General features: G+C 39.9%; 1 protein-coding gene across 1 annotated transcript in view; it reads left to right on the top strand.

Moving 5' to 3' along the window:
* agbl4 (AGBL carboxypeptidase 4) overlaps positions 1-18,174 on the top strand; it is a 303,893-nt gene that overhangs the window by 257,698 nt on the left and 28,021 nt on the right. The window contains exons 7-9 of the mRNA XM_032572807.1: positions 11,878-11,967; positions 13,101-13,215; positions 15,235-15,346. Of these exons, the coding sequence (XP_032428698.1) occupies positions 11,878-11,967; positions 13,101-13,215; positions 15,235-15,346 (317 nt within the window). The remainder of the gene's footprint in view (positions 1-11,877; positions 11,968-13,100; positions 13,216-15,234; positions 15,347-18,174) is intronic.

The raw sequence follows: 18,174 nt of genomic DNA on the forward strand, positions 1-18,174 counted from the left end.
ATCTTTTTCTACAATTCGAGGAGAGGCACCTTCCTCGAGTAGACAAAGGCCCTGTAATGTAATTCATTACATTTTGATTTAAAGACTCGGCCATAAGGTGTGTGTGTGTGTTTACATTTAGTGTGGGGTTAAACCTGTGTTTATCGTACAGAATAGATGAGTCTCTTGGAAATATATTTAGGTGATGTAAACATGCATAGTGAAAAGTGTTATACAGCCAAAAGTATCACTGCATCTACTTTCACACACACTTGAACTGAGCTGGTACCACATTCTTGAACTAAAGGTTCTTTTTTCCAAGGTTTATGTGGCACTAGTGGACTTTGTTCATTATATCTGGGCAGAGAGAGAGAAGAGGAAAGACATGGACCAAAAGGTCTGGGGCTGGGAATGGAACCGAGGATGACTGAGTTGAGGACTGCAACCTCTGCATATGAAACATCCGCTGTACCTTTTGGCGCCCCGAACTACAGGGGCACCACATGCGCACACAGCAAGAACTGTTCACAGAGTTCATGTTTTCATAAAGCAAAATATTTCTTCCACCATAGACACAATGGTGGGAGTTGATGTATAAATGTTACCATGAAGCAGTTTCATCCTGTAACTTCGCATATATGTTTAAAAATAGCAGAATATGTTGAACCTACGCAACTCTTTCTTTCTATTGGCCAACTTAAGATGTTTTAGACCATTTACTAAATTGTAGACTGGTATAACACCAAGAAAACAAAACTGCTTTACCATACAATACTCCTTTTAACATTTTCCACATTTGGGAGCTCTTTCATGTGTAAATTAAGGAAGAAATGTGCTCAGCTTTTTTGTTAATGAAGAGTGCATATTATCACGTTGTCTTTTGTTGCTTTAATGTTGTTTTGGTGCGTCCCAGCGGCCTGTTGATTCGAGTCGAGCACTAAGTGGTTGTTAATGGCACAAACATGGCTGTGTTTTTAAAATAGCAGACTGCCCATTAGACTGGTATTAACAAGGTAATGGACTGTTACTAAACTGCTGAATGACATTGCCGCTACCGCCCCGGCCGAGGCGAGCCGTGCCACGCACACTCATATGCCGTATTCAGTCAACAATAAATAAACAATAACAAATAATTTGAGCAAAACCACAGAGAAGGAGTCTGATTTCAAACTTAGTGTAGCTATGGACAAGGAAGAAAGCTTTAGGTAGGACCTTCCAGAAGTGGAAAAAGAAAAACTGACTCAAAGACATAGCTAGGAGGCATGAGTGTGGTTATTAAAGCTGGGATGCTCTATGGATGTTTACTTCAGCCCAGCTGCTTTGTTGTGTCTCAGAAATTATTGATAGGTATGAAGAGACAAAGTAATAAAGAACTACACATCAGTTGTGTCTGTACATTGGACTCCCGTCTGTACAGTCTGTCAAATTAGTTTTAGTTACAGTTTCTTTCTGCCATCTCACTGATATTCAGGACCAGGCTCCAACCTCTCGTTTTATCAGACGCAGAGGGACATGGTCATGTATTTTGTGTCAGTTTGTGCACATGTGGCCTTTTTTTTTGTAGTTGATTGCGTCCTGCAAATACACAGTCACGTACGTGCTCCAATGCACACATGCGCACAAATGCGCTCTTACAGTGTGGTGTGGCGATAGGCCAGCACAGCGGGGGGTATATCCCAGGGAAATCATTTCTCTCAGTCCTTTCTTCCTATTTGTAACTTGTCCTTTCAAGCAAGACGGCCCTTAAAGTTCAGTGGTGCATTCTTCAAAAAAGGCTATTACTGGCTGCCTCTGATTCTGTATCATGCTGCGCACAGACCAGCCATCCCTCCTTTTTATGTGCCTCTCCTCCTGTCATCATTTTCTGAAGCCAAGAGAGGAGTCAGGGTTTCCGAAAGGCCTGTGACCAATGCCTTGAAACCCTAAGCAATCTCCGCCTCTGACTTTGCTCCAGATGTCCGTATCCTATCGCTAAAAGGGGCCTATTGCTTTTGATACTTGACAGAGCTCCCGCTTTGTCTCTGTGTTTGTGGATCTCTGTTATGCCCTTTATGCTGACTGTCTATCACAGTAATTCTGAAGACTTAGAGGGCTTTTAGAGAACAGCGTGAGACTTTAGCAGATATGGGTGGCATCTAAAGTGTATGAAGAAAATTCTGATGCTGTTACTGGCTCTATGGAGAAGGAATAAAGATGTCCATGCAGACAACAGGCTATAATCATAGAAAAAAGGTCTCCTAGATTCTTATTTGTTTGGAAAGTGGCTTGGCTCACAATTCAGGATTGGTTGTAGCAGATGTTAAAAAAAGAGTCAGTTTGATTTTCCATAATTTCAAAGCCTCTACAGAGTAGAGCTAACATGGTTTCAGGTAGGATATATAATTAGACACTGTCGGTATTAAAATAGGGTGGCCATTTCACCTTTTCAGTATTTTGTACATTTACAGTTTTGTCCTTTTAATACCAGACTTTTGAATACATAATTGAGCCATATGCAACAGCCCATTTTCTACCCACAGTATGGTAGCGCAGTAGGAGGAACGTTAGGAGCGCAATATATGACATAACTAAGGAAATGTACCCCTGCTGATCGCGCTGCACCCTGCTGATACAGTAACGTGCGAAAACCTTTCTTATCTTAAGCAATTTGATTATGTGTAGCCAATTTCCAATCAAGAAATTGTAAAGTTCTTGTAAAGTTCTGGTAAAGTTTTAATCTGATTCAGATTTTTCTTTTAGAACAACAATATCAGACAATAGAGGAATAATGTTGAAAATACCATTCTTCATTCAGTAACATACACTAATCCACACTAAAGAGAGTTGTCAGCTTAACTTCATAACACTCAGCATGACTATTTCATTAATTGGAAAAAAAATTAACTTTTGAGTTTCTGACCGCCTGCTCATCAGTTCGGAGCGATCGAGCTGAAAATCATCAGTTTCTGGTCACCATCTGGTTTCTCTGTGCATCTCTAATATTCATGCTATGATGATTGAATACATAATCCTTCACAGATGGACTCCATGCTTGACATGTCCCCAGCTACTCTGCAATGGTAAAGAGTGTATATTCATGAATTCATGTTCATTGTCAAAATAACCGATGCACTCTTTGATAATTTTTCAGTCTTAAAGCTTTAAAATACATAATCTTGGAATTCCTGACTGATTTCTGGCCCCAGTGGAGTTATACTGTGAAATGTTGTCTTTTACTCTATGTAAATATGCTATTAAAATCGATATAATTATATTAACATAAGTTAAACGCATGTCCTAGAAAAAGGACCAATTGAAAGTGGTGTCAATTTAGCAGCTCTTTGCTCTGTGGACTGAAGCTGCTATTTGCTGTAGTGATATACAAGAGCACTCCAGTGTGTTTAACTGTTGGGTGTTATCACCATTACAGCAAAACTCACATCTGAATACATGTTTTAAAAGGTTAGAAGCTGTGAATCAAAGAGACCAGCTCTTCTTTAATATCATGGTAGGGGATTTAATATGACGGTCATAGTGTATTCATCTATGTCACCCAAATAGTCCCACAGCTCACAGTGATAGCTCTCTGCTGTGTGGTCAATGACGGCCAAAGGCCTGCATTTCACCACCATCTCCCCATTAACATAATTAGAAAGCCCTTCAGCTCAGGCCTGAATACTGATGGCAGGATAGCACCTTGTTTCCCCTCCTTCCTGTCTCCCCAACACTCGTCTCCCTTTGTCTGCGCATCTCAGTCTGTCACTCCCATCGTCTGTGACCTCCACTGTCATCACGGTTGCCCTTGAGGAACAGAAATCTCTCCATTTCACAGGGACCAGCCATAAGGGGCTTGATTGTAGCAAATTGATCCATAATCACACAGTGCTCAGAGCTTTTTTGTCCTGTCGCCTCTTCATCTCCACTTGAGAGGCACACTGTTGGCGTATTTACATGCTTCCTTCTCAAGGGTTTCTTCTGCTCTCGCCCTTCTATCGTTTCCTTTTTTATTCCCCGTCTCTTGCTCCCTTCAAGTCAGTGCTTTTATCACTTTGCCAACCAGTTTTCTTTGCCCTCCCTTTCTGTTCCTCCACTTTCTGTCTGAATGTGATGCCAATCACTGAGTCTCAACATGGGCATTGTAATCCTCTCCTTACCGACCGCTGACCAAAGCACCTCTGCTTTTGATTGAGCTCTCCAGCTGCACACATAAACCTGATAGTCATGATAGAGGAAATGAGCATGTAGGGGTGACTCACCTGAAAAAAAAATCTCATCAGCTTGTCCTCTTTTATTTTTGCCACTGGTTTGTGTCTTTTTCACAGTAGACACAAGACTTTGCACAGCACTTGAGTTGAAGAATAATCTTCGGTGAGTTTGCCTCTTGGCTGAGGTTACACAAGCACTTAATAAATTGTATAAGTAAAAGAAGAAAATATAGCAATGCCTTTTCCATCATTATAATTCAGATTCGGATCGGTCATGACATCAATCAGTGGCTCATCCAATTCAATTAACATTTCAACTTTGTCACTACCAGATTAGTTTTTAATCCTTTTGTCTGTACCATGTCAAACTCAAGAAACTGCAGACCTAATCCACTGAGATGAGCTCTAGCAGTCATCTGCATTGCTGGCTACATATATATTACCGTCATCTTGAAAAACCACTTGATATTTGGAAAACATCTTAGCAGTCAAAGTCCAGACAATCGAGCCACTGAAACAGTTTTTGACTTCACATTTCTGTCTGTCCATCCAGCCGATCCTTGCAGGGTTGCGGGGGTGCCAGTGTTCAGCGGTTATTGGGCAAGAGGGATGGTACACCCTGAACAGGTTTCCAGTGTGCATCACAGGATGGGGTGAAGATTGATGAATTTTGTTTTTCACCCTGGCAATTTGCTGTCACGCCATAAGTCATCTTAAAATGTCAGCTAGTTAGGCAAGGATGGCAAGGCATTTTTCATCAGGATAATTTGCAGCAAGCAAAGCAAATAATTTTTATTCGCAATAGAAAGAACATCACTTGAAAACAGATTCCCTTCCCAGGTGTAATACCACACAACAATAGATTATGCTGGATTTGACTGAGGGCATTTTTAAATTACAATTACATCACTTTTGGTGCTTTGGTATTGGAAACTCTCTTGCTGTTTGTGTCCCTTTCACTAGTAACGTAAATTAATTTAGTCATTGGCGCCCATGGTAAAGGTGTGTAAAAAGCCTTAAAACTAACTTTACTGCAGTAGCTTACTATCAAAATCTTCATAAATACACTTAAGTTACATCTATGTTTCAGGGTATTGGGCTACCCATGATTGTTTGAAGTCATTATTTATTAACATCTATTTTATTTCTCCTGCTGCATAATGTACCCAAATTAAATATTGGATTATTTTTCAGGATGACATTTTGCTAATTCAAGTGAAAATCTATTTATTTTAATGGTTTTTTACGCATCATAACGGCGGTTGCCAAAAGAATTTTCCATGTCTGTATATTTAATGTACATTAATGTTCATTCTTGTTTGTCTCAGAGAAAACGACGGCTTTATTGTATAACAATTAGCTATATTTTTGCCGTTTTTCCCCGTTCCTGCAGAGCTTCCTGCCTCCCCTCTCTTCGAAGGGTTAGCTGTGTAATTCGTGGTGCGTTTGGTGACAGGAGATGCTTTATGAATGTGTGTGGAGGCCTTGGCAGAACCCTTGCTTCCCCACAATAAGATGAGCTGAATAAATCTGAACCACACCACAGGCTCTCCAGCACCTACACACATGCCAGCACACAAAAATTTAAGTCAGGGGCCTGGTCAATTCCTGGGGAAGAAAACAGAATCATAAAACTCTTATCACTTTAGAGCCCTCTGCACTTTGGCGCACAACCCCAGCCCTCTCCGTCTGCCTCTTTTTTTTTTTCCCGCTTTCCGCCTCTCTGTGTCTGGTCGTCCTTGAGGTGGGAGCGGGCTGGTGTTACAGCGGGTGGAGCGAGGGCGTGTGTGTGTGTGTGTGTGTAACGGCTGGATGCCCATTGAGCCTCACTCGGCTGGTCAGTGCACAGCGCTGCCTCTCATTTCAAGGCTCTGTATAAATACAACGTCAGTGACAATTTACGGCTCAGGCCCATCCTCGATGCTACGCTGCGAGCAGAGCGTCGAGCGTGGCTTGTTGCCATCTCGCCAAAGTGAAGCCAATTTATTACAGTGTAAAATCCGCAGAACAGAGATATGGGGAGGCCTTGGTTTTTGAGACCTGCAGTGAAAAATTGTGTTTATTTGTGATGAACAGGGCAACCGTGCCAACTGGGCCGTAAAGATTTTTAGATTTTGTTTTTATCTGCTTCAATTTAAAAATCAATGCTATGTAAGACTTGTAAAGTTTAGTGTCTTCCATGTCAAAAAAGCTTAGACACAAGTGAGATTTAAAAGCATCTTTTTGATTAAATTTTCTTTTAAACTGGGTAGTTTCGCATAAATAAATGCCTTGTCTTCAGGAACTCCTGACAGGGCCTCCTTTGTACAGGCTTAAGAGAAATGACGACCAAGATCTCAGTTAATTACATCATGTCACAACTTATGAGAGCGGGCCCAAAGTTCCTGAGAGGGTTGTCACAGAAAGAGCTGATCAGCACAATCAGGACTGACCTTCAGAATCCATTTGATTTATGTTGTATTTTTCTTTTTTTATTCACCAGCATTTTCCTTCATCGACATAATTTACATATTTATCTGAGCTGATCTGAGTTTGACATCCTTTATTTATTTATTTATTTATTTTTCTTACCCCCACTTCCTGGCAAGCGGCAGTAGAATGATCTGCACTGTGCCGTGCCGTGCCGTGCGGCGCATGACTTTGGCAGGTGAGAAAAATGCTGAGGGAGCACTTTGATTTGGAGGTGTGGGCATAAATTTTGCTTCTTGCTGCTTTCACTCACTCATTGTCACCCACCACCTCCCGCTCCCCGCCCCAGCTTCCATCAATTTTTACATGCACATTCATTCATATATTTATTTTCCCTTAACAGTGTTTTGAGCTGTTCTGATGGCACTCAGAAGATGTGAGATGTTCTGATCAGCAAGGAGGCAGTGAAGAATTCACATCACAATGCGCTTAGTAAAATTAAGAAACAGAAGGAGTGTAACATAAACTCCAGGAGAAAATGACAGCATCTCCTGGACATGAAGTCACACTGTGGTATGAGGATTAACTATATTGGCTTTTATTATGTGCCTTGTCTTCAATGTTAGGAAAAGCCATGAGTAAAATACTAAAATGTAAGTTAAATTATATTAGATTATGGTACTTGATTAATTGGGGTGTGTTTTAGAACAACTGGAAAGAGTTTCGATAAACCCTACAAAAGAGTTATGATTGACTACAGTTGCTTCATTATAAGGGAAGTGCCCAGGAGGTGAAGCCTCTCTAAGATTAAAAAAAAAGTACTGGGATGTACCATAGAGAAGTCTGTGGTGTGTTGTTGGTGTATTCAATAAATAAAGTTATTTATTGAATAAATAACTTTATTGATGCAATGGAATCACAGAGAAAAGGGATCTCAGTAATGGATAATTAGATGTGGAGTGAGCAAATCCCTCGTAATGGTTGTTTTATATATATATATATATATATATATATATATATATATATATATAGAGAGAGAGAGAGAGAGAGAGAGAGAGAGAGAGAGAGAGAAATCTATATATAGATAAATAGATAGATGTATCTATATATAGATATATCTATATATATATAGGTAGATCTACCTGATGCATTAGTTATTTGTATAAAAGCTGACTTTTCTTTTTGTGACTTAGCTTATGCTACTTCCCTCATCACTTAAGCCTCTATCGGCTGCTGTACTCTTATGAAAATTGTGCATTGGGTTTTATAAGCAGTAACATGTTCATAAGCTTTTTTATTTAACAAAAGTTCTGTGTTAAGCACATTGACCTATTTTATCGCCACCATTAGTGACTTTTCATACTGCTGTGGTTGATTGCAATTCCACTTCCAAACATTAGGTGTTGCTGCATAAAAAAGACACCCCTACACAGGAGGAGTGGCAGCATGAGAAGAGTCCTGCAGGAAATGCATTCTTCATGCACAAACCAAAATATAGCACAATCACTGTTTTTAATATATTTTCTCATTTACGAATTCACTACATAACAGTTTTTCCTTTCTATTTTATATTCCTTTATGCTCTTATTTTAGTGTTATAAAGCCACTGGGTCAGAATGAGAAGAATAAAAGTTCACTACACACTGAACCTTGTGTAGTGCTCTAATTACTAACTGAGAACTTTATTAAAAACACATTATTTGTACAAGGTCAAAGCCTAATTTGCCATCAGAACTGCCTTATTTTTCATAACATAGATTCAACAAGGGTTCAGGAACATCCCCAAAGTGTTCAGCCATATTGACCTGAGGGCGTCATGTAGTTGGTGGAGCAGTGATTTTGGCATTGGGTATTTCCCATTTTGCCCTATCTTTTTTCTATTGTTTAAATCATAACCGAGGCAGAGAGATGTGTAGATGTCTTCCTGGGTTGTTTGTATGACCTCTTGGTTTAATAATCAATGTGCTGTTGCAGTAATTTCTCCTGGGAGGTCCTCCACTGCTACAGATTTTTAGATTATGGCTCTCACTCTCCCTGGCATCCCAAAGTTTTACGGTTTTGTAACATCTCGAGACTAAAAGATGCTAATATTTTTCTGTTTTAAATCATTTTTTTTAGATGTTTTTCTTTTTCTTTTTTTTTAACATCTTTCAGCCATCAAAGAGATCCTACATAAATCATTTATTATATTTGCATGTTGGGTAATAATCAGGTCTAGTTTTAGCTTGTAAAATGTAAACAAATGTAGTTTAAGTCATGATTTAACAAGAGGAGCAATTGCTTCTTCCCATAGGGGGATTTGGAGTGGATATTTTATACATATCGGCTTTAGTGAGTCAAGTGGTAAATTCTTACCTGAGGCTATTTTTATAAAGTAATATTCTTGTTGGGGTCGACTTCAGCTTTTCTCCTTAAACAGTGTATTCATGAGCTGTTGCTGTCTTTTATCCTTTTTTCAGCTTTACATACTCATCTGTAAGACACAGCAGACTAAGAGGTCTTTGTTCATTTTTTTACCTTTTTGTGCAACAACAGGAAGGTTTCTTTCTTTCCATCCTTCTTTCTTTTCCCTTATATTTCTTCCTTCTTTTCTTTCTTTCACAGTTAGTAAATAAATTGATTTAAGTTATTTTATGATTGTGAGGGCTCTTTTGAGTTTCTCATATGTTTTTCTCCAGTCTTCCTTGAGTTTATATCATTTTAAAAATAAATGTGATTTTTTTGTATCTGTTAGGTGACAAAACATGTGTTTTATCTAGCTGACAAGACAGTGATTCTGGTTTGACATTTAGCTTGGTGCACTTGGAAAGCATTTATTGTTGAAGGGTTGTTGTTGTTTACTTCTCCTGTTCTCTTACAACAATTTCTGAAAACTGTCAAGAAAAAGCCTGCAGATTTTAAGGATTGGTGTTGAAAGATTTCCTTCAGTCTCATTCCTTACCTTTCTATTTCTTTTTTCTTACCTGCTCTTTTTCTTTCAGCGTCTCTCCCCCTCTTTCTCTTTAATGCCCCAGCTCCTGATCTTCACTGCCACCTTGGGGTCAGGGGATGCTGCTGCATCACTTTGCCCTTGAGGGTCAGCTGAAACTTGACCCCAACCTTTTCTTGTGAAATGCCACCCTCACCTGAGTCAAAATGATTTTTTCTTTCCGTACCTTCACTCCATCTATAGTTGTTGTTCTCTGCAGGTTCCCTGAGGATGTTGTGGGGAGCCTGCATGGAATAGTTGGACTTAATTTTGTGCTACAATGCTTGGCTGCTCAGCAAAGCAGAGATACAGGCACATAAACACAACAACTGCTTGGGGAGCATTTGTTAGCACTCTGAGGAGACATACTCACACAGACACACGGAGCGATGTGGGATAAAGCGTACATCCTTTGTAAACTCCAAGAGCCTGCTGGAAGAGATAGTTTTGATGAAGCAGCAAGGGCACACTATCGCTGAGACTAAATGTAGCATGGCCATGATGGCTGGATTCCCAAAGAAGTCGGGACCTTGGCAGCTTCCTCTGCACCAGCTTCCTGGTTTAACTAAGGGATATGTGTGTCTGTCCATTTACTGCTTTCCTATGCTTGCTGTGTATGTTCTTGTTCTTCGGGTACATGTGGTAGCCTCCGCTTTAAGGCCAAGGCAGAATTTCTGCGGGATGAAATCTCACAGCCAACGTGCTGCCTGCATCCGGTCAAGATGCAAGCGCTCACATTTACAACAAACCGGCCCGCTCCGCCCCATAGAGACTCCTGAATGGCAAACCCATTTGTCTCTGTGAAGGGCAGAAAGAGGAAAAAGCAAAATAAAATCTTTGGCGGAGCACTTTAATGGAACAAAGCAATTTTTTTTTTTACAACTCCTAACTACTTAAACAGACTCAAATGCACACATCTCTCTGAGGTTAAATTGGAATTAAGGAGAAGGAAAGGAGCATAGCCTGTTGCTAATTAGCATTTTCTCTGCTCAGCAGAAGAGAGCGAAGGGATCAATAAGATATTAAGTTTGTGTATAGCAATGAGGTGCACAATCACTTTAATCTATTAGCAACAGCAGATTAGAAGGGAAACACTGGCAAAAGAGAAACACAGCAACAAAACTTTGACCTTTGTGGATTTCAACTGGACTTGAGATGCAATGGATGGATGCTGCTTGTTTAGCCTGTCTGCAGTGGTGCTTTTAAATATTTTTGGAAATTATCTTCAAACTGTAAACTAAACCATGAGTGATTAATCTGGTAGTTTAATATTTGCAATGTCATGTGGTCTTTGATCCCAACTTCAGAGAGAAAATCTTCTGAAATTCTCTGTTTCAACTTAAAACTCTTCCTGACCTATAAGGTCATCAGTTCATCAGAGGGTCAACACAGAAACACAAAAAGACAAGTTACACACTCTTGTGCAAATTTCAGAGCTGCCTTTATCATTGGTGGCATAGATTTAAAAAAATTACATGGTGGCATTACTCTTGCTGTAGATTTGCAGGTAGCTTTATTGAGAATCTCTGTTTCCTCCACATCCTAAAGACGTATTAGACTGACATGTGGCGACTGTGGATTAACGCTGCCGTAATAACAGCCAGTCTGAGATTAGTTGAACTTTGTGACATAATGCATTATCATGTTGGAAGTAGCCATCAGAAGATTGGTGCACTGTGGTCTTAAAGCTGCAGTATGTAACTTTTATAAAAATAAAAGTCTCTATGTCACTATGATCGAGTTCCTCTGCCTCTTCCTTGTGATTTCCATTTTCAGAAATGCACCACTCCCAGTCAGAGACAACCAATCAGAGCCAGTGGACATTTTTGATCCTTCCTAAACATTACAGCATTTAAATTTACCTTTAAAAAAGGGAAACAAATAGAGACCAAGAAAGAAGACGAGAAGGGAAGGAAACAGGGAAAGCACCTGTCCATTATTCTCTATAAAGTCAAAGGCCAGAGAGAAATTCTTAGCAAGACATGAAGCCTTCTCTCTCTTTCAGCTCACACCTGTTGCAGTCTCATCCTGACCCCTGTAGATGTATAATTCACCGTTACTTTTGAATATTCTGTGCAGAGTGTTGGTTTGATGTTTGATTCATGCGCTCCAGTGTGAAAGCAGACATCTGAGTCTGAAGGTTCTGACCCACCCCTTTAATTAAACTACAATATGGTAGACATATCAATATGACAAATTGCCCTACCCCGAGCTGCTTCATCTTTATGCATTGACAAAACCATCTCTTTCCATTTTTTATGCCCTTATTTGCTTTTACCTTACTTCAAACCTGCCTCCTCTGTGTCTGAATTCACTTTTTGCTGTTTTTTTCCCCAGAAAATGTGAGGTCAGAGAAGGAGAAGAAGCTGGTTTTTCTCACTGCTCGTGTTCACCCCGGAGAGTCTCCGGCCTCTTTTGTCTGTCAAGGTAAAATAATAATTTCATTTTGTTGTCACTTTTATTTGATTGGTTTAAATTTAACAGTGCTTTGCCACATGGTCGGTTACTGTGCTTTGATGATTTAAGTATGCATATTTTAAAGTGTATCATCATAATTAACCAGTATTTCATTCGATTTTGAGCTTTCTTTCTAACACATAAATCCCAAATTGTAAGCTTACATTAGATAGAGTGTGGGTCTATTGTGCATTGTACTTGTAATGCACAAATACATCAATTAGATTAACCTTAACTGCTTGCAACTGTTTCTATATTTGTTTCTCAGACATTATTAGATGGTGAGACTAGTAAATGCAACATTGCAGCTGAATGTGATTCGGGTTAAAAATCCGTCCATTTGGCTCTTTTGGTTTTTAAGACACATTAACAGCATACACACATTTACAGTTTTACCACTGTATATATATTTTTTCTAAAAGGAAAAGTTATTTCAGCAAAGTAAAATATTTACTGAGTGCAAAAGAAAGATGAACTCTATGTCCAGTGATGTAGCAAAGGAACATCAATTTAGGATGTTTATACACCCAAGATGAATGAAAGTTTCACTGCTAATATCTAATCGAAGGCGGTCTCTCTAATAAACCATGAGGAATATCAAAGTCAGACAAAAAGTAACTGGTCTGCTCTTCTGTCCATTCATCCTTCCCTCCTTCTTTCCATCCATCAATCCCTGTCCATCCTTTCAGGTTCAGATTAAAGACTGACCACTGTCAAAATATTTGTAGTAAACTCATTGAACCTCTTAGTTTATGCTAATAAATAGCCCGAAAGACTTCATCCATCCATTCTGTGCTCCCCGCTATCTGTTTGTGTGTGTGGCTCATTATGAATTAGATGATTTGGCTTTAAGCCCGCTGCATGCTGTCTGTTTTTCCACCGTCGTCAGCTCCATTCCATTTGCATCGATTTAGGCTTGACGTCTCCCATTCCTCCCCTGATTCTGATGATGCCCCCTCACCGTCCTTTTCTTTTTCCTTTTGTTTCTCAAAACTCAATTAACTGCGAAGCTCGCCCCTGGTTTTCTTTTCAAGTCTTCTTTTTTTTTCCTGCCCCTGCTGCTTGCGTATGTGTCTGTGTGAATTTATATGTGTGTGCAATAGGTGTCATTGACTTCCTGGTGAGCCATCATCCAGTTGCCCAAATCCTTCGTGATCATGTGATCTTCAAGATAGTACCCATGCTGAATCCTGATGGAGTCTATCTGGGAAACTACAGGTACAAATGAATGCAAAATTGTGCATTTTGTATGTAGTCTTTTGTTTATATCATCTAATTTTAATTTTTTCTCTTTAACTATACTTTTAAGAAGCCTAATGAATTCATATAGCCAACAGCATTGTATTTGATTGGAGAAGGCATTTGGCTTCAGGGCTGTTATTTCTGCCAGCTCTCTGTCCATCCTCTCCTTCTCTCTGTCTTTAACACTGTTGCTGCTGCTCTGTGGGTATCCTCCTCTCCTCAGTTTTCCTCTCTTCTCTTTCCCATCCTCATAATTGCCTTTTACTTAATAGGCTCAGCCCCCAGAATACTAATGCTCTCCGAGATAGGCATCAGCAGCACTCTCCCACTGCGTTTGTGAATGCCATCTAGTGGTAATATGCCATCACTGCTTTAAAAATACATCCACCAGGTTGGCCGCAGCTTAAAGACAATTTACATTAGCTTGTTTTTACTCTGAGTGGTGATAAAGTTCTTATTGACAGAAGGTAAATTGTGACAGTCACCTCCTCACCAATCACACGTGCCAACTTATGGACAATTGCATGCTTCCTTGCCCTCACAGAGAAATATAGCATCCCAAGCAGTCATCTCTGCAGGAAACAGCAGAGAGCAGACTGGAACATGCAGAGCAAATAATCAATGGCAGTTACCCCGGGATGAGTATCCTGTTCATGGCTGGCTGCTCTGCTGTTTCAGGGTAACATTAACACCTGTGTTATTACCGGCAACTTGGGTAAATGTCAAAGATCCAAAAGACAACGAGCTGGGCAGATCAGGGTGCATCCCTGCATGTCAGCATCCCATTAAGGAAGCTAAAGGTGGCTGTAGGCAGCGTGTGTTTGACCTCATCACTGCCTACCTCTAGGCCAGACTATTACACATTATAGGAGGTTTGTTCAGACCTTTTCTAGACTCTTCATGCTCCTGCTGTTTAGTCCCTCCAGATTGTTGCCTGAAGCAATGTCTCATTTGATATGAAGTCACTTTAACAACATCTCTGAAATATTTGGCTGTTTAGGATGTAGGCCATTATTGGTAGGCAGGGCAGGTAATTTTGGGTAATCTAAATCCCATTCATAAGAAAAATCCCTTGTTTTCTAATTATACACTAGATAATTAATGACTAGCTTAAAAGGTGAAATAGATCCTCTGTGTTTGCAAGTTTCTTTTCTTGAAAAGTTGTTCCAGTGTTGCCCAGGCTGGTCAAAAAAACCAGGTCTAAATACCAGTTTGGGTTTCCACATCCTCAGAGAAAACTCAGTCTTGTTTTTACACCACTTATAACTTCTATGTTTGACACTCACTATGTTGTACGTTTTGCCGGAAGAATTTGAACAACAGTTTTCTCATCGTCTCTGCTAATATCTTGAATCCTGGGTTTAAATATGAGGAGGTAGATGGATTTATTGTGTTTGTGAAAGTACTTACCAATTTTAACTGGCATTTCTGACAATTGTTCTGTAAAACAAAACTCTAAACAGATGACAGCCACACATTTTTAAGCAGGATTTATAAACACCAGTTGACAATGTTAAAACACTGACTGTTGTGAACTTGACTATTACCTGCTATGTGTAGTATATTATAGCTGATTGAAATGTCGACATTTCAGTAAGCAGGTTTAGTCTTCTTGCTTTAGATTTATTGCAAACAAACATCCAATTAATGGAAAAACAATTAAATTCATCATGTCCTTCTCAACCACTAGGTAATCATCTGGCTATATATCCTGTTTGGGCAGTGGAACAACTTAGTTGCAGTAATTTAAATAATAATTTCAGGATATTTAATCTGCCTTCTTCCTGCTTGCATTTAGGATCTTATTCTTTGGACTTTAGAACTTATCAGGAATTTATTATTGCAAAAATACCTACCTTTGCTCTAAGCACAATCTATAATCCTACTGCAGATCTAAAGCTGGCTTATTGGTTACACATAATTGTGTGTGTCAGTACATCCAAAGGAGAAAATCCAGGAGATTTTTCCACTAAATCTATGTGTGTGTTCATACAGGTGTTCTCTGATGGGCTTCGACCTGAATCGCCACTGGCAGGATCCCTCTCCGTGGGCGCACCCCACGCTGCACGCGGTTAAACAGCTCATAGTGCAGATGAACCAAGATCCGGTGAGCATGTTTTCACCAACACACACATCTCTTATTTTGCGCCCCATATTCCTTGAATACATCAGTGTCTGTTGGTCCCAGGAACAGTTTTCTGTCTCCCTGCTTGGTTCAGCATGTTTCTAAAATCTGTGTGTAGGGCCTATGAGGAAGAGAGGTTGGGGAGGCCAGTCAGCACCTCCTGAATGTCAGCCACCCTCTCTGGGGCATTCAAAACATATTAGTGAAGCAGGACTTTGCACTTTGAGTCTTAAACTCCACTTTAACTTTTCTCCCTCTAGTTTTAGTCTTTGAGTCAGAGCAATGCTACGCTGGCAGACCAGGGGGGCTTTTCCCTGTGTGTTCCTGATGTTAATTATAAGCCGAGCGTCAGGTTGGTGGGATTACTGAAGGTCAGTGCGTGTCCTGGGAATGCTCTGCCCTTTTGTACTCTCCTCTAATCCTGATAAGAGAGGGAGCAGGCTGGGGCGGGATGCAGGGCAGGCCAGAGATGTGGCGAGGCGAGGAGCTGGCATCGGGCAGATTAACCTTTTCCCCAGGCGCCGACACGCTGATCGATAGACTCTGTCATGGCAGGGCGATCCACTCATGCCTGTCATTCACACACAAACCTACTCAGAGTAACACACATGCTGCAGATGAGACAAAAATCACACAAACAAATACAGCTACAGTGCAGTGATAGTGGATAATACAAAGTGACTTAATTACCTTGCTTTTTTTTCTCTTTTTTTTTTTCTTGTGTCTACTCGTGAAATTTAATTAGATTTGTCTATATCTTGTTCTGGAGCAGTGTACTAGATCAAGATGTGGACTGAATCTCCATTGCAATGAGCAGAGATACAGAAATACTCTTCATAGAAAAATAAGTATTATTAAACAAATTTAGGCCAACAAAAATCATCTAGGGACAAAGTTTAGCTGTTTTATAAATGTTTTTATGAAAACATCTAGCATTGCTGTACATTTCCAGACATTGAGGGATAGATGTCTACAGTTGATTACTAAATGCTCACAAATCTGTGTTTGCTTCTGCTTTATTTATAAAGCTATATACAAACGTAGATCTGCTGCTAAATTTACCTCACCTAGCAAATAAATTTGAATGAGGGAGTAGGGATCCTTTAAAGGGAATCCTCACTCGTACTTATCTATATTTAGGTAAATTACAACCCACAATAACAAAAAAAAATCACAGCACTGTGTACCTTAATCTTCTCTCTTGATAAATTAAGCTCCTTGTCTCAACGGTATTGCAGCATATTGATCATAAACAGAAATGTCTATGGTAGTGGAAAATGACAACATCCCCCTCCTTGTGTGAACTCTCTTGACTCCTCAACCACAGATGACAGTATCATACCCTCTCCCCCGCTGCAGTCCCTCTTCTTGTTGACGGTTTCCTTTAATTTTGCAGAGTTAATTTGTTAGCTTAGGCAACCTCTGCCTTTCCCGGTTCTCTCCTGCCACAGCCAGTTAATCCCATCAGACCCATTATTGATGTCCGGGGCTCCCTGATGCCAGTTTCCGTGCCAATTCTGCTGCCACGAGTCCTTGTGCTGGTGTCCCTTCCTTCCCCATTCATAATCATTACACAGTGGAGTGGGCACTGAGCCTAATGAGGTGGACAAAGGTTGTAGGGTTCTGCTGCCACAGAGAAAAAGTTAAGTAGCAGTTGTTTGCACCACCTTGCAGTAGTTTTGCTACCTCTTGAGCCTTTTTTACATTTCGTTGTGACACATCAGCAATCTTCAGTGTATTTTATTGGTGTTTTATGTATGACAGAGCAAAACAGAGTAGTGCATACTTTTGTAGAGATTTTTTTTAAAGTAGTTAGCCACTTTACTCTGACATCCGTACATAAAATTCAGTGGAACAAATTGCCTTTTGAACACACATAATTAGTAAAAGTCTCACCCTATGTGTAAATTAATCCCAGAATAAATTAAACAATTTCTCTCTGAAATTTTTTAAGCGAACACTAGTGAACAAAAAGCATCGTGAAAGTCAAAGAACACCCCAGGCAGGTCAGGGATAAAGGTATAGAGAAGTTTAAAGCATGATTAGGTCATAAAACAACATCCCACTCTTTGAAGCACTACCTAATCCATCATCTGGAAATTGAATGAGTATGGAACATTTTTCGTGCAACTTGTTGGCTTGCATACAAAGCACTGTGCGTCAGAAACTGCCACTGCACATCACTCTAAGCACATCATTCTTTCAGCAAAGCAGAGAGGTGGCAGCAGTTAGAATTGGTGGGTAAATGAATAGCGATAAAACAGAGCAGTCCTACAGAAGAATTGAGACTGGTGCAGAAGTCCCAACAATAGCTTCAAAATTTCAACCAATTTATCAGAGTTGGTGATAAAAATGGATGGAGCTAAACTAAACATGGAGAAATCCTGAAAGGAAACTTGAAGGAAGCTGCAAAAGACTAGAGCCCAGAGTAAAGGTCCGAATCTGTGATCTTCAGAGATGCCATTCAACTAATCTGACTTGGCTTTAGCTATTTTGCAGAGCATTTTGATATGTGAAGCTGCTTGAAATGTACACTCAAAAACTTACAGTGGTAACGATTGCTCTGGAAAAACACTTAAATCCATTTTATGTTTCCCTCCTCCTTCTGTTCAGCATTACTTTTTGCCTTTTTAAATAAAGAGGCCAGAAAAAAACAAATACCAAACTAATATAATCAGGGAAGAGTTTTCATTCACTATAGGTGCCACCACATGTTCCTTATTTTTCAATAAGATTTAGGTCCCAGCTAAAACAAATATCAGTCAAAATACCTTGCCTTCTCTTTTATTTATTCTTTGGCACAGCATGTT

This window comes from Xiphophorus hellerii, chromosome 9 (genome assembly GCF_003331165.1).
Source record: "Xiphophorus hellerii strain 12219 chromosome 9, Xiphophorus_hellerii-4.1, whole genome shotgun sequence".
Taxonomy (NCBI): Eukaryota; Metazoa; Chordata; class Actinopteri; order Cyprinodontiformes; family Poeciliidae; genus Xiphophorus; species Xiphophorus hellerii.